The following is a 17,237-nucleotide window of genomic DNA, read 5'->3' as shown; positions in this document are numbered from 1 at the left end:
TGTGCGGGTGCTGCAGGTCTCCCTGATCCCCCTGAGCCCGGTTTCTCCCTTTTACAACCACCGCTCTCACAATTATCTGGCCACAGCTTGTAGCCTTTACTGTGCAGCTCTGGAACTGTGGCATGAGGGGGTTATTGAAGATTCGGCCTGGTAAGCAGCATCCATATTTGTGCACCCCGGAGGCCCCCTGATCATTGCTGGACTATGTCTCCGCCGAAAAAAGTTTGGGACCTCTGGATTAACTCGGTTGACACTAAAGACTCATATGACGCGTCTTGATTTGCTTTTGTCTAAAGCTTTTATATGTACTGACTGGGTGACTTATCCACCAGGATTATGCATTGGAAAGTTAGCCACATGCCCTACTTGGTTCCTATTTGCCCTGCTGGGACCTCTGTGCAATCAAACTATATTGTCAAAAGTATTAGGACGCCTGCCTTACACGCACATGAACTTGAATGGCGTCTTAGTTCGTGGGATTCAATATTGAATTGGCCCACCCTTTGCAGCCATAACAGCTTCAACTCTTCTGGGAAGGCTGTCCACAAGGTTTAGGAGTGTGTCTATGGCAATGTTTGACCATCCTTCCAAAAGTGCATTTGTGAGGTCAGGCACTGATGTTGGAGAGAAGGCCTGGCTCGCAGTCTGTGCTCTAATTCATTCCAAAGGTATTCTATCGGGTTGAGGTCAGGACTCTGTTCAGGCCAGTCAAAACTCGCTCATCCATGTCTTTATGGACCTTGCTTTGTGCACTGGTCCAAATCATTTGGTGGAGAAGGGATTACGGTGTGGGTAGTTATGGGTTGAGCTTGGCTCCTTAGTCCCAGTGAAGGGAACTCTTAAAGTTTGTTACCCTTAAAAAAAAAATAAAAAAATTGATCCCGTTCCTTTAAAACATGTTATACAGCACAGCAAAGTGCTTGTGCTGTGTAATTTGGCCCCCTGTATCACCTGAAATACCTGCCTGGCTCTGCCCTCCCCCCTGTAAACTGACCACGGTTTATCATGGCTGCTGAGCCCTGACACCGTGGTCAGTTTACGTGATTCCATCGTCCGCTGTATCTCCTGTCTGCTCTCCCCCGTCCTCTCCCCCCTCCCTCCTTTCCTGCAAACTTTACTGTTTGCTAATGACAAGCGTTCCAGTGTCTGTGCTTTATAAAGTGCCGTTCTATACCCGATTTCAGAGCAGCGCCCATGTGACTGGCCGCATCTCTCCTCCTCTCCTTCCGACTGACAACAGTGGGGGATTATCGGCCCCTCCCGCTGTATTTGTTAGATTGGGAGTAGGGAGAGCCGGCCGGTCACGTGAGCGCCAAGTGTCGCTCTGAAATCAGGTATAGAACGGCACTTTATAAAGCACAGACACTGGGACACTTGTCATTAGCAAACCGGAAAGTTTGTTTAAAGATAACAGAGTGGCTTAATAACTACTTTAACGGGGCAGCATACCAAGACATTTTGGACAATTTCATGCTCCCAACTTTGTGGGAACAATTTGGGGATGGTCTCTTCCTCTTCCAACATGACTGCGCACCAGTACACAAAGCAAGCTATACAATAACAAGACAGTTTGCTATAGAGTAACAGACCATGCCAGGTCCTTTTGGTATTTTCCGACAGGATCTACCTGGAAGGCCTAAGTTCCCTAGGGGCAGCTGTGAGGCCCTGGCTATGTCACCAGCAGCTGTTGGAAAATAGAAAATGGGGATGGGGGTGGAAAGTTTATAAAAAAAAAAACTCACTGCACAAATGAGTTAAAGTGGTTGTAAAGGCAGAAGGTTTTTTTTTTTTTTATCTTAATGCATTCTATGCATTTAAATATAAAACCTTCTGTGTGTAGCAGCCTCCTCAGCACCCCCTAATTTTTTTACTTGAGCCCCATCTCTTTCCAGCAATGTCCACGAGCGTCTTAGCCGTCCGGGACTCTCCTCATGATTGGCTGAGACACAGCAGCGGCGCCATTGGCTCCCGCGGCTCTCAATCAAAGTTTGTTAGCCAATCAGAAGAGAGAGGGGCTGGGTTGGGGCTCAGTGTCTGAATGGACACACGGAACTGTGACTCGGCTCAGGTGCCCCCATAGTAAGCTACTTGATGTGGGGGCACTCGGCAGGAGGGAGGGGCCAAGAGCACCAAAGAGGGACCTGGGAAGAGGAGGATCCAGGCTACTTTGTGCAAAACCAACTGCACAGAGGAGGTAAGTATAATAGGTTTGTTATTTAAGGAAAAAAAAGACTTTACAATCACTTTAATAGTTTGGAATGTGCATGCAAAGCTACATGCAGCATAGACTTTTGTATTTGAGGGTGGTAAAGGTTTGCTTAATAGTAGATGATGGGTTGGGCATGAGAACAAGACAAGGTGTTTTGAGCATTTTGCTTCTAATTTGGCTTCAGTATTTGTGAGGTTATCTTGTCCCACATACAGGCTCCCATTCCCACGCATGGCTGTTATTTCAAACTGCAGTTCAGTTTATTGTGTCGTCTGAACGTTTTTCTTTCCCTTACAAATTCTGTCAAACAAAAATATTTAAAGTGCCTGTTAATGATAATGGCAGGAGCTGTGATATTAAAGGTTAAAGGAAACTTGATATGAAAGATGCACATAGTTAGCCATTGCTGTCCTGATGAAAATGCTATTAGCCTGGCCATCGTGCTGATTCTTTTGGCTTTAAGGCTTTGAGCCTCTCATCTGAAACCTTGATTTTTTTTTCCTTTTGATTTGGTCTATCCTATCATCAATGTAAAAAAAAAAAAGGGTAACAGAGCAGAAAGATCAATTCATTTTATTGCTAATTTGTATTGGTTTTTTTTCCATGAGCAAGTTTATTATTCACTTGTAATGTACTATTGCACTTGCTTGAAAAGTTTACTTCTTCAGCAGTCAGTTCCCCTCGTGCAGCCCCTCCCACCTTGTACATCATAGCTGTCTCCTGTCATGGGAGTGTCTAAATACTCTCTATGCTGGCCCAGCTCCCCTGCCTTTCCTTTCACCTCTCTACTTAACCTTGTATATAGCTTGTAAGGGAAGTGCAAAGGGGGTATACTATAGAGCAGGGGTGTTAAACCTCAGGCCACACCAACATTATGGTTGCCCTCAAAGGGCCAGTTGTATCTGTAAGACTATATAAATGTATCCAGGGTTTTTCTTCTCTGAGAATAGGTACAGAAACTCAGCCCCCCCAACAGAAAACCCATCAAATGGTAGGTGTGGGCAAACAGTGGGAGGATCTTAAAATACCAGGAGTCCGTTATGTGTGGAGTTCAGGGGTGTGCTATGTACATTGTGTATAGGGCACCCCTGGAACTGCACAGTGTAAAGTTCAGGGATGTGCTAGGTACAGTGTGCAGCGTTCAGGGGTGCACTGCCTACAGAGTGCAGAGATCAGGGGTGTGCTGTGTACAGAGTACAGGATTGAGAAATGCACTACTTAGAAAGTACAGGGTTTAGGGGTGTGCAGGTAAACCTCTTTTTAACAGGCTGTCCGCACCCAGCATCCACCATCCACTCCTCCTCAGCTCTGACCTCTGCTCCACTCTCCCTTACCCCTCGCCTCTGCACACATTTCTCTTCACAGCCCTTATTTCTTCCACCCACCCCCAAAAGCTTCCTTGCGTCTCACTTACCCGGCTCGGCTCTAGTACCTCCTGGCACTGTAGGTGGCTCTGTCTCTCTCACTTTCAGGGAGATCATTGGTCAGCCTCTGTTTACCGGGCACACATGGGAATCACAGTGCAGCTTACCACATGATGCCCTATCCCACTCTGCACCTGCATCTCCCTTGTCCCCACTGTGCAGGGAGTGCAGGGAAGACAGGGATCTGTTAGAGCCACTGAGAGGAAAGTTGTCCTTGTAAACCCAGGGCTGAAAAAAGCCCTCTGTGCAAGGACCACATGATTTGCCCCACGGGTCTTGTGTTTGACACATGCTGTAACCTACAAGAACAGAAAACTTCACATTCAGGATGGCGGTGTCTAGCAGCAGACTCTGGACTTTAAAAGGGTGCTAAATAGCAGGCATAAAACAAGGTAATTGCACATGTAGACCTTGTAGGGAGTGGAAGGGGCTGGCCCAGGCTCTCAGGAGCTGAGAGGCTGATCCAGCAGCTGATTTTGCAACTTAATGGATCCCAACATTATTGCAATGTCAGTCGACAGTGCTGTCAAAGAGCACAGATAAGTGCACTCCTGTGACCCATGAGAGAAGTAGAAGCTTTGACCATAATTCTTTTAACATGGAAGATGTGGCCCATATAGTGTTACTGAGGACCTTGTTTAGGCGGCTGGAGCTTCATGCAGGCAACCTATGTTTCTCTATGGGGACACAGTGGCTGTAGAGATGCAATCACTTGTTCTAATGTAGCAGGGGTGGGAGGAGCGTCTACGCACACCTGTGGCATTAGGACAAGAAACTTTGTCTGAAGAGCCACTACATACACATAGAAAAACAGGGGCTGCCTGCATGAAACTCCACCAGCTCATGTGAATGAGGTCTTACGGTACTGTTAAGACTCAATTAACATTTCTAGATCTTCCTTGTAACACAGCAGAACTTCACTTTTTTTTTAAATTATAGCGGAGTTGCACTCAATTTTTTGAATTGGCCACATTGTAATGTGCACCCATAGTGATGTAATGTTTGGCTGCATAGATAGATGAAATTTCTTAAGAAAGTACCTTTTTCTCATTAGTCTTCAGCGCGACTTCCGGGCGCAGCTGCCTAGGCGACGACATCATCAGCCTGGCCCGTTGACTCCTGGGATGTCTGTCATGGATCCTAGAAGTCTTCAGGCACCTAATGTTGGTATGAGCGTGAGATTTCCTGACCAGATCAAAGCGCGCCCTGCAGTGTCATTATCGTGCGAGATCGGGAGGTGCGTGATAGGTAGCCAGCTGCACAAAATCTAGGAAATTAAACCAGGTCGGCTTCAGCTGCCCACAGCAACCAGAATCAAGGGAGGAAAGAAAAATGATCATCTAGTAAGTAATTATCCAGCAATATCCATTGCAGTTATGTTGAATAACAATGATCTCGATAATGTGATTAGAGGAATATTTTGGCTAGGAACTCCGCTTTAAGTTCCACTAAAACACAGAGAAATGTGGGTGTATTGCAGAAATGTACTGGCTTTTTTTTTGGCTTTGACATGTATATTAGGCCAGAGTACAATAGGGATTGCAGAGTTTCTTTTTTTATTCTGATCATAATGCAGGGTCCTTGTAAACAAAAATGATCATTGAGGCCCATGGCTGCCAATGAGTTGGTCACGTTTGTGTTACTGCCCAGTCAACCATAATAGTAGCATGTTGAACAAGTTCCTGGCTGTGCTACAAGCTGTCAAATTGTAAGCCTCTAGGACAAATTGCAAAGCTCTAGGACTTTGACAAGTCAGCGGCTTCCCCATGTCTGTATTACATTGTCTCATAATCATTCTTGGCTTTGACTTGCTTCAAGAACCTCAGAGAATGGTGGCTGGTACCTGTTGCCACATCAGCAAGGGCCAAGTGGTACCAACACCATGCTTTTAGTTTATCAAGATTTAGTGAGCTTGAACTTTCCTTATCTTTCCAATCATTTGTTCTTCCCATTCTCCCATTCATTCTCTCTTTTACACGTGATTCATATTTTCTTTAGATTCTCTTATCAACCGTGCAGCGGTGAGTGAATCAGGAATGCCGAGATCTTGTGTATTTTATAAAAACTGACATTGCACAGATGTCTGGCTTTATCAGGGGCAGCAAGGACACGCTGGTTTATTTTCCAAACCTGGAATTCTTTGCAGTTTCTGAATGTTCTGTTTGGTTATTTGAAATAGTTGTACTCAAGTTAAATGGGTCACCATAGAGTATCTTCTAACCTGAGGTAGCTATTATTGGAGTGACAAAAATTGGTTAGTAGAAAGTTATGCATTGCTAGACATAGTAGATGTTATATTTATACAGGATTTATATAGCACTAACAGTTTGTGCAGGGCTTTAAAAAGTGAGGGTAAACAGTACAGTTACAATACACTTCAATACAGGATCTTACAATCTAAGAGGGAGGGTCAAGTGCTGGGCAGGATAGGCTGTGAAGAGAAGGGTTTTAAGGGATTGCCTAAAAGTGGACAGAGTAGGAGATAGACAGATTAGGGTAGGGAGTTCCATAGGATGGGAGAGGCTTCGGAGATGTCCTGTAGATGGGCATGTTTATCAGTAATAAAAACAAAAATGTAGTCCTTTAGATGAGGTGGTTACATCAGTTTATCATGGTAGGAGGTTGCGCTCCATACCTGAAAGCACCGGGTATTTTTCTGTGGTTGTGCAAGGTAGAAGGAAGTAAGCAGGTAGTGCTGCAAAGGTATGCGAGGTGTGAATGCCCGCGGTGTAGCACTATGGTGATGAGTCTCACAGCCATTCGCACTCAAGTGCTCTGACATGTTGGGTTGCAGACCAGTTGACTCAACTCTTTACGGGGTAGTAGTAGAAGAAATAACACGTGTGTACGGTTCTTCACATGGAAAATAAGTGACAGGAATATGGAGCAGCGGTTTAACATCAAATTTTGTGTGAAAATTGGCAAAAGTGCCAAGCTGTGTTGCAACAGGCTTATGGTGAGCATTCCATGAAGAAGTCAAGTGTTTTTGAATGGTTTAAGGAGGGGCGGGAAGATGTCCACGATGAGGCAAGAAGTGGGCAGGCAAAAACACAAAGGATGGATACAAATGTGGACAGAGTCCAAACCCTTGTACAGCCAAGCTTGTGGGTTTTTTTTTGTTTTTTTATATTTTTTATTATTATTATTATTAAAGGGGATAGTTCACTATGAGTTCATAGAACATGGTAAAACAGTCAATGATCATTGAAAATTCTGAAAAGGTTACGGAAATCTGTTCGAGGAAAAGACCAGAACTTTGGCCTAACAAGTGGATTCTCCACCCATGCTCCTGCACAAACTTATTTTTTGTTCTTTATTTTTTTTTACAGTCCATTCCGAGAATTAAGTTGTCACACCTCGTAAGTGGATAAAGAGGTCAGCTAAAAGACATTGTCAATTTTCCTGAATGGTCAAACTAACAGAAGTCTTCCATTAAAATTAAATTTTACCTTTTCACAATTTTAATTTTCAGTCAATTTTTAATTTTCAGTTAAATCAATTTAATTTTCAATTCAATAAATTTTAAGGGGGAAAGGGAGGTGAGCTAAAAGACCTCGTCAATTTTCCTGAATGTTCAAACTCACAGAACTTTTCCATTTCGAGAGGTAATCCAGAAAAGTCCTTATTTTCTTAGGTCTACTGAATCATACTTCCAAAGGAGCCCCATAAAAGCTGCATTGCACATTTGATCTTCATTGTTCCTTCCTTCTCTGGCAACCATGCCCAGCCAGTCTTGTGTAATTATTATTATTATTATTATACAGGATTTATATAGCGCCAACAGTTTACGCAGAGCTTTACAACATTGGGGCAGACAGTACAAATACAATTCAATACAGGAGGAATCAGAGAGCCCTGCTCGTTAGAGCTTACAATCTAGGAGGAAGGGTCAAGTTATACAAAAGGGTAATAGCTGTGGGGGATGTGCTAATGGCGAAAATAGTGCAGTTGTTAGATGGAGGCAGGATAAGCTTCTCTGAAGAGGAAAGTTTTCAGGGATCGCCTAAAAGTGGATAAATTTGGAGACAGTCTGACAGATTGGGGTAGGGAATTCCAGAGGCTCGGGAAAAGTCTTGGAGGCAGATATGGGAGGAGGTGATGAGGGTGATAGAGAGCAGGAGGTCTTGGCAGGAACGAAGAGGGCGATTAGGTTGGTATTTTGAGACTAGGTTGGGGATGTAGCTGGGGGCAGAGTTGTGGATGGCTTTGTAACTTATCGTTAGTATTTTTCATTTAATTCGTTGGGCAGCCAATGGAGGGATTGGCAGAGAGGGGTAGCAGACACTGAGCGGTTTGTAAGGTGGATGAGTCTGGCAGCAGCATTCATGATGGACTGAAGGGGGGATAGTCTATTTAAAGGTAAGCCAATGAGGATTTAATTTCCTGAGGAAGTTTCTCTTCCTTTTGCAATATTGCTATCTGTATAAGAAGTGGTTTGTATAATTGTTTAAGACCATCATTTTCATATCAACCGTTGTTTAATAAAACCTGCTAAATATTATTATTATTATTTTTTTGTTGCAGTATGCTATGAGTAAAGCATTTTCTTTATCGTACATCACGGGACACAGAGCCTTAAGTAATAACTTAATGGGTTATAGGCCACCTTTAGGTGATGGACACTGGTAAACCCAATCCAGGAAGTTCACTCCCTATATAACCCCTCCTCCTTCCAGGAGCACATCAACTTTTTTGCCAGTCTCTAAGGTGTTGGTCACGAGTGAAGATGTGCTCTAAGGAGCTCCAGGAGGGATCCATGCTGGATTTAAATAGCCTCCATAGACCAGATCCATCCAAAGTGCCACTGAGGCCAAAGTGGATGGTACCTGGGCCTCGTATCCGAAGCACAAACTTTTGCCTGTAACGCCTCTTTTTGTAGGGCTGGACCCGGGGACCCAGGGCTTTGGTCATGCTGCATTACCTAAAGCTTTCCTGGTGGGGTGCTTTTTACAGGTCCAAGGGAGTGGAACCCTGATATAAAGGGACCCGGTCCTTGAAGGTAAACACAGCCCGCCGTGATGGGTGAAGGTTGGATTGTCTGTTAATTCGGCAAATCCTGCGGCAGGGATAAGGTAAGGGAAGAAACGTAGGAACTAAAAAGTCCACCTATGCTTTCTTCTTTAAGGGAGAAAATGTTGTCATGCCTTAATTCTCCACTAAAGGGAGTCTATGCACATACTTTAATCTGTTGTCTTCACTGTAAAGCTCAATCAGTCTGTGTGTGGCTGCAGCAACTTGCGCAGGGTGATTCTCTCAGGTAAGAGATCTGCCAAAATGCTTTTTTTCTCCCCCCTGAAGGGACAGAGGGTTAGGGAAACACCAGTGATGTACGCCCCTTGTAATACCCCCCCCCCGCCGCGGGGAGTGCGGAGGCTCCGGATTCCGTTCCATCTGTTGTTCCTTATGCTGGCTGGTGTCAGGGGCTCTGCCTCCCCCCCCCCCCCCCCCCCCCCTCGTTTTGGATCTGTAGACCTGAAAGCCACACGCTCGTGTGCAGGAACATTTTCAAAAATGAAACGGGGGTAGGTTTATGGAGGGGGCGGGGCATAGGCTCAGCTTCGTGCAACCTCTACGAGGACGCATGGCAGGCAAGGATAATAAAAATACAGCAGGAACAGTCTCTCCTCGGCTGACGAGGAGGAAGCAAGCAGTTGGGACACAGGAGCTGTGGGGCACGTGAAGGTTGCAACTGGCATTCCTGATACAGGAAGGACTATTTTCCCAGCACTAGGCTGAGCTCAATATCGGCTTTACTGTCATGACTATGTTCAGCGATTACGTGCAATTTAATAGTGCCTCTGTTTTTGTGCTTAGGACTATGCCTACCAAAAAAGACACCACAAAGACCAAAAAAGGTGCCAAAGGTTTCACCCCCAGGCGCTAGGATCTCCAGTCGCATCTCCACACTGTCGTCCTCGCCTGAATTACCAATTATGGCAAGCCAGGGTGAGCCATTGGAACGTTGGAATTGATGGTGCAACAGCTTCTCACATCTCAGCCCCTGTATACGTGACTGAAGATGTCCTTTCCTCCACCCTGCAGGGTCTGGAAGGAAGATTAGCGGCTTTAATCGCATCCTCCATTCAGATGGATAGGAAGCGTGCTAGATCCCCCTCCCCCACTTCAGACCCTTTGCAAGGGGAACAGTGGGCACAGGATGAGGTGTTACCCTCAGGAGATCAGGAGGAAAAACAAACCGATCATTCCTCTGTGGAGGAAGCAATGGTAGATGAACCTTTTTCAGCCTCACAATCTGAGAAATTGCTGATACAATCTCTTACGGAGATGGTTCGTTCTACTTTCATGCTACTCCTAATGGAGTCTCCTGAAAGCTCGTTTTTTTCCTTGGGTTCCTTAAAACCTTCACAGCCTTTGCATGCATTTTCTGTCCATGCATTATTTTTGCTGAATGGGATCACCCGGAAAAGCATTTTCTCCCTCCAAAGAGATTTCCCGTTCTCTATCCCATGGAGGAGAAATTCATCAAAAAATGGAAAGCACCAGCAGTTGATGCTGTGATTTCCAGCGTAAATAAAAGCCTAACTTGTCCAGTAGACAATGCACAAATGCTTAAGGATCCAACAGATAAAAGGTTGGAATTCCTGTTAAAATCTGCTTTTTCCTTGGCAGGTGCCATTACTCAGCCTGCAGTCGCTGCAATAGGCGTCTGTCAATCCCTAAAGGACCAATTTAGACAGGCCCTTAAAGAGGTTCAACAAGCCCGGGAATTGGCTGAACTACCAAACACATTATGCTTTGCCATAGATGCCATTAAAGATTCTATTCACCGGGCGTCCCGCCTTATGCTTATGCTAGTACATATGCGTAGAATCCTGGGGTTATATTAAATATATTATATTAAATATTGGTCAGCCAAAGCATTATGTAAAAACCTCTTAACTGGGTTCCCTTTTCATGGGGAGCGGCTATTTGGGGAAGATTTGGACAAATATATCGAAACAAATTCTAGTGGGAAAAGTACTCTTTTGCCAGTCAAAAGAAAGTATAAATGCCCTTCATTTAAACAGGCTTTTTTCCCCTGTGCCAGGGGCTTCCGCCTGTAGGCAGTGGCGACGGCCTCCGCCGTCCGACTCTAGGGGAAAACCTCAGGGTCAGACCCAAGCTCAAAAGAAGTCCTGGGGCCGGAAACCTGCAAAGCAGAATCCTAAAGCCTCATGATGAATAGGCAACCCCCCTCACCAAGGTGGGGGGAAGACTTCTGCAGTTTTCAGAAGTCTGGCAAGAGGAAATTCAGGACAGATGTGTCATCTCCACGGTAACGCCGAGGTACAAGCTGGAATTTCGGGACTTTCCACCGTCTCGTTTCCTGAGTTCAAGCGTTCCCAAAGATCCAGAGAAAAGACAATCTCTGTTTCAAGCACTAGCCCGATTAAAATCTCAAGGGTTGATCATACAGATCCCCACAAAAGAGCAAGGTTTGAGGTTTTATTCAAATCTTTTTATGGTACCAAAACCAAATGGAGGTGTCAGACCCATTCTAGATCTAAAAAATCTAAATCAGTTCCTGAAGATCCGCTCCTTTCGCATGGAGACAATCAGGTCAGTAATTTCTATCCTTCTAGGAGGAGAAATTCTGGTATCTATCGACATCAGGGATGCATATCTGCATGTTCCTATATTTCCAGCTCACCAAAGGTTTCTGCGGTTCGAGCTAGAACAGCAGCATTTTCAGTTTGTAGCCCTGCCCTTCGGGCTAGCTACAGCACCCCGGGTGTTCATAAAAGTGCTGGCCCCACCTCTAGCCAGGTTAAGGGCACAGGGCATAACAGTCTTGGTGTACCTAGACGATCTATTGCTAATAGACCAGTCGGTGGCTTGTTTGGAGCAAAGCATACGCATTGCAACCAGTTACCTGGAAAGTTTGGGTTGGATTCTCAACCTAGAGAAATCTTCCTTAATACCGCTAAAAAGGCTGGAGTACTTGGGTCTGATCATAAACACAGCACAGGAAAAGATTTTCTTGCCTCAGGCAAAGATCGACTCCATAAGAGAGCTGGTGCGGATGGTCAGGTCAAAAGGAGATCCATCCATTTGCTTTATCATGAGGTTGCAAGTAAAGATGGTGGCTTCATTCGAAGCGGTTCCCTATGCCTAGTTCCATTCAAGACTGTTGCAAAACAGTATCCTGTCTACTTGGAACAAAACAATTCAAGCTTTAGACTTGCCAATGCCGCTGTCCCCAAGAGTTTCCCAAAACCTCAGTTGGTGGTTACTAACCCAGAATCTGCTGAAAGGAAAATTCTTCAGACCAGTGGAAAGTGGTAACGACAGATGCCAGCCTTTCAGGCTGGGGAGCAGTACTAGAAAAGACAACTGTCCAGGGACAGTGGTCAAGAGCCAAAAGAACCTTGCCCATCAATATCCTAGAGAATTGGGCAGTGCGTCTGGCTCTGAACGCCTGGACTTTCAGGTTACGGGATTGTCCTGTCAGGATCCATTTGGACAATGCCACAGCTGTGACCTATATCAATCACCAAGGGGGCACCTGTCTCTCAGCACAGAGAGAGGTGAACCATATTCTAACTTGGGCAGAAAGGAATGTTCCATGCCTATCGGCAGTCTTCATTCTGGGAGTAGAGAATTGGCAGGCGGACTAATTGAGTCACCAGCAGTTATTCCAGGGGGAATGGTCTCTTCACCCCAACATTTTTTGGACTATTTGCCAGAGATGGGGGACTCTGGACGTAGATCTACTAGCGTCCAGGTTCAACATGAAGTTAGTCAACTTTGTGGCCGGAACAAGGGATCCACTCGCATGCAGAATGGCATGCAGAATGGATGCGTTGGTGACCCCGTGGGATCAGTTCTCACTGATCTATGCATTTCCCCCTATTCATTTACTACCTCGACTTCTTTGCAGGATCAAGCTGGAAAGAAAGCCGGTAATTCTGGTAACACCAGCATGGCCCAGAATTAAATGGTATACAAAAATCGTAAAGATGGCAGTGGAGGGTCCATGGACCCTACTACTACGGTCAGATCTGCTCTCACAGGGACCGATATTCCATCCTACCTTACAGTCTCTAAATTTAACGGCTTGGCTATTGAAACCCACATTCTGAAGAAACGTGGGCTTTCCGGGTCAGTTATCTCTACCCTTATTTAATGCAAGGAAGCCAGCTTCCAGAACTATATATTATAGGGTCTGGAGGGCTTATGTTTCCTGGTGTGAATCCGAGGGTTGGCATCCTCTGAGATATATCAGGCAGAATTGTTGCCTTTCTACAATTAGGGGTAGAGATGAAGTTGGCCTTGAGCACTATTAAAGGCCAAGTCTCAGCTTTATCGGTCTTATTTCAAAGACCGCTTGCTACACATTCTTTGGTCTGGGGTTTTATGCAAGGGTTGATGCGGCTTAATAAGCCAGTCTAACCTCCCTTGAACCCTTGGGACTTAGTTTTGTCTGTGTTACAAGAACAGGCATTTGAACCGATACAACATATTCCCTTAGTCCTTCTGACAAGGAAGTTGGTATTTTTGGTTGCTATATCCTCAGCAAGGAGGGTTTCAGAATTGGCTGCTCTTTCTTGTAAAGAGCCATATTTGATTATTCATGAGGACAGAGTGGTGTTATGCCCTCATCCAGACTTTTTGCCAAAAGTGGTTTCAGGTTTTCACCTGAACCAAGATATTGTCCTGCCATCGTTTTTTCCAAAACCATGTTCCAGGGAAGAAAATCACTACATTGTCTTGATGTGGTGAGAGCAGTGAAAATCTATTTAAAGACAACTGCTCACATTCACAAGACTGATGTCTTATTTATTCTGCCAGAGGGTCCTAAGAAAGGACAGGCACTGTTGCTAAATGGATTCGGCAAGTTATAATTCAAACGTATAATTTAAGGGGTAAGATCCCCCCTTTTCAAGTTAAGGCGCACTCTACCAGGGCAGTTAGTGCTTCTTGGGCAGTGCTTCACCAGGCCTCCATGGCTCAGATCTGTAAGGCCGCAACTTGGTCTTCAGTACATACATTCGCCAAATTTTATCAGGTGGATGTCAATAGGTATGAGGATATCGCCTTTGGGCGCAGTGTGCTGCAGGCAGCAGTATAGCTCCTCAAGTCTGGGGGTATCCTCCGGGTTGTGTCTCCCTCTCCTCAAGTAGCATTGCTATGGGATGTCCCATTAAGTTATTACTTAAGGCTCTGTGTCCCATGATGTACGATAAAGAAAATAGGATTTTTATAACAGCTTACCTGTAAAATGCTTTTCTTAGAGTACATCATGGGACACAGAGGTCCCGCCCCTCTTTTTGGGATTTAAGTATATTGCTTTGCTACAAAAACTGATGTGCTCCTGGAAGAAGGAGGGGTTATATAGGGAGTGAACTTCCTGGATTGGGTATACCAGTGTCAACACCTGAAGGTGGCCTATAACCCATTATGTTATTACTTAAGGCTTTGTGTCCCGTGATGTACTCCAAGAAAAGGATTTTACAGGTAAATTATTTTTTATAATTTGTATTATTTTTTGAATGAAACCCGCTTTATAGTTTGTTTTGTGGAATCCGTAATTACATAAAACCAACAATAGTTTGATTTTGTGTGTGTGTTCTTGTTTGTGTAACTGGTTGTTTCTATGTATTTTTCTTCCAGATTAAAGAGATGGGGGAATATTTCAAGCACCACTTGCTGCAGTCCAGACACAGAGGGGCTTTTGAGCTGGCTTATGTTGGCTTTGTAAAGCTTACAGATATGCTGATTGGGTAAGGAGCAGTTTTGTTATCACCGACAGCTAAAATGTGTTAAACTTTGATCAGTGTTAATGTTGTTTTTTTTTAATCTAAGCCAAACTTGCCTTTATGGTAATTTTCTGTGTCCTGAGCAGGCAGAAAAGATGTGAAATTTTTAGGGAATCCCCATAACAGGGCAACATATTACTTGTTTGAAAGAGTGTATTATATGTAGCATTGAGGCTGACCATGACACCGATGAAAAGAGTATTCAGTGTCCATTATGAAGCTGAGCTATCAAGACCCCTCAGTGTAATGACGTAGTGACAGATTAAGCACACATCTATCAGTTTACAGTCTTCTAATCACTTATAATAAAGGCAATGGAGACACGCTGTCCATGCCTTTCCGCTCAGCTTTTGAAAGGGTTTGTAGCATGTATGCATTACATTATTGTGGCACAGTGTAGTTTATTGAATATTTTGAAGAAAAGAAAATAAAGAACAATAAATACACATAAAGGTTAAAGTAGAATGAAAGGTGTAAAACACGTGTTGAATAAAACGCAGGATGTGCCAAGGGGAGTAAATGAGGTATAAAGGACAAGTAAAGAGTTGGAAAAAAAAAATAATAAAATGACGCTAAATCCGTAACCTCAGTGGTAAAGGATAATGCTGCCAACACCTGTAGTGTCGCCACATACACAGTAAATTATTACAGCATAGATTGTATGGCGCTAAATCCCAAAAAAAAATATATATTGGCTCTGTGATTTAAATTTAAAAGTTAAAAGTAGAAATTGCTTTAACCATGAATGGAATCAAAAACTGTAACATAAAAATGACCTTACATAAGTGAATATGTGAAAAATCATACATAAAAATATATATCATGTATCCAATATTAGGTGGGCTTCCCCTTTTCTGGGGTCCCCCAGCGGCGCTCCTGGCTCCTCCTCTTCGAGTGCCCCCCCGTGGAGAGCCGCATTCCATGGGGGCATTCGTGCGCCCATTGACACAGACAGCAGAACTTGGCCTCGCCCCCCCCAACTCCCATGTCACTGGATTTAATTAACAGCAGCAGGAGCCAATGGCTCCTACTGCTATCAATCTATTTAACGAGGACCGGAGACAGCGGCTGGAGCTGTTGGGCTCCTTTTTCATCGCTGGAACGATCGGGTGCAGGTAAGAAAGAGGGGTGCTCTGTGAGGCTGCTGCAGCACAGAAGGTTTTTCACCTTGACTACAATGTATTAAGGTGAAAAATCGCGAGACTTTCCTTTTAAGGCTCGATAAAAACATACCACTGAATTCATATCTGCCCTACTGGGCAATGCATCCAGAATCCAGTGCTGTGCAAATCACACATGAATGGCAAAAGTTCTTTTAAATATAAGGTGAAGTGTTATTTCTCCAGATAACATTACATGCTGTCCGTTTTCGTCCGATCTCTCCATAGTAACTAGCGGCGCTCGACAAGCCCCTCCCCGCTCAGTGAGCAGAGAGGGACCTGTCATCCGCCGGCTCAGCGGATCCGCCTCGTGAGAATGATTCCTAAAAGGAAGGGGAGAAAGCCCACAGTAATGTTTTCTGTTTGTAATATAAAGTACTTAATCTTAGTTAAAGTAAGAAGAAAGAGAGCGAGGAAAAAAAAAATCAAAATTCTGATTGGTTAAATATTTTAGATAATGTAAAAAGGATTTAAAGAAAAATAAATTAGAATATAGAGAAAAAGAAAAAGGGGGGGGGGGGGGGGGGGGGTGTATAGATTGAGGAAAGGGGAGAGGGAAGATATGGGAAAAGATCTATCCTGTGTGGACAAATACCAGAGATGAAATACGTTTATATTTTTTTTTACAATTTAAGAGCGAGAAAAGAATCATCAACATTCAACTGATTGATATAATTTAGCCTTGGGCCCCAAACTTCAAGATATTTATTGTAAGTTATTACTCGCTACATTTTTAAAGTAAACCTGTAAAAAGGGGGCTCCCATTGCTGGCTTCCTTCAGCCATTACTGGTGGTTATGTTGGGTTTCTAGCTTCAATACATCCCAAATTCCTGACCCAGAACCACTGTGCAGATCACAAGTTCTGTCTTTGTGTGTACTTCACTGGCTGCATGCTTGTTTTTTGTTTATGACTTTAAAGTGAACCAGAGACAACAAGGCAACTCTTAGGGCCCTTTCACATTGGGGCGGTTTTCAGGCGCTATTGCGCTAATAATAGTGCCTGCAAACCGACCCGAAACAGCCGCTGCTGTGTCTCCAGTGTGAAAACCCCGAGGGCTTTCACACTGGAGCGATGCGCTGGCAGGACGGGAAAAAAAGTCCTGCTAGCAGCATCTTTGGTGCGGTGAAGGAGCGGAGTATACACCTCTCCTTCACTGCTCCTGCCCATTGAAATCAATGGGACAGCGCGGCTATACCACCGGCAAAGCGCTTCTGCAGAGGCGCTTTGCAGTGGTTTTTAACCCTTTCTCGACCACTAGCGGGGGGTAAAACCGCCCCGCTAGGGGCCGCATACCGACGGTTAAGCAGCGCTTTACCGCCGACGCCACCCCCCGTGTGAAAGGGGCCTTAAATTTCTCTTAGCCAAGAATCTGTAACATTTTCAGATGTACATGAGAGAGTGATTTCATTATTAATGGTGGTTAATACTTTAAAAAGTGTGTGTTTTATATATATAATAAGGGAGGATCACTGCGTTTAGGTGGAATTTTGGTAAGCTGCCAGCACTAAAATGATACCAACTCAAAACAAAATGATAAGATAAAATGCAGCGTTCCAAAAATATGCAAAACAGTTTGAACTTATGTACATTCAGTGGGTATAGAAAAGAATCGCCCCCCCCCCCCATCCTTTAAAAGAATCACCTTTTGTTGCCTTGCAGCCTGAAATAAAGACTGACATCTT

General features: G+C 44.4%; 1 protein-coding gene and 1 long non-coding RNA gene across 6 annotated transcripts in view; one reads left to right on the top strand and one right to left on the bottom strand.

Moving 5' to 3' along the window:
• LOC141140917 (uncharacterized) overlaps positions 1–4,949 on the bottom strand; it is a 60,441-nt gene extending 55,492 nt beyond the window's left edge. The window contains exon 1 of the long non-coding RNA XR_012244020.1: positions 4,674–4,949. This is a non-coding gene — a long non-coding RNA (uncharacterized lncRNA). The remainder of the gene's footprint in view (positions 1–4,673) is intronic.
• The window catches only part of THADA (THADA armadillo repeat containing), a 904,047-nt gene that overhangs the window by 166,204 nt on the left and 720,606 nt on the right, over positions 1–17,237 (top strand). For all 5 annotated transcript variants that reach the window (XR_012244018.1, XM_073628459.1, XM_073628460.1 and 2 more), the window contains exon 22: positions 14,248–14,357. Coding sequence is in view for 4 of the 5 variants with exons in the window: in XM_073628459.1 (XP_073484560.1) it covers positions 14,248–14,357 (110 nt within the window). In the remaining variant the exon portion in view is untranslated. The remainder of the gene's footprint in view (positions 1–14,247; positions 14,358–17,237) is intronic.

Source organism: Aquarana catesbeiana, linkage group LG04 (assembly GCF_042186555.1).
Source record: "Aquarana catesbeiana isolate 2022-GZ linkage group LG04, ASM4218655v1, whole genome shotgun sequence".
NCBI classification, from domain to species: domain Eukaryota; kingdom Metazoa; phylum Chordata; class Amphibia; order Anura; family Ranidae; genus Aquarana; species Aquarana catesbeiana.
This window is presented reverse-complemented; position numbering and strand designations above follow the sequence as displayed.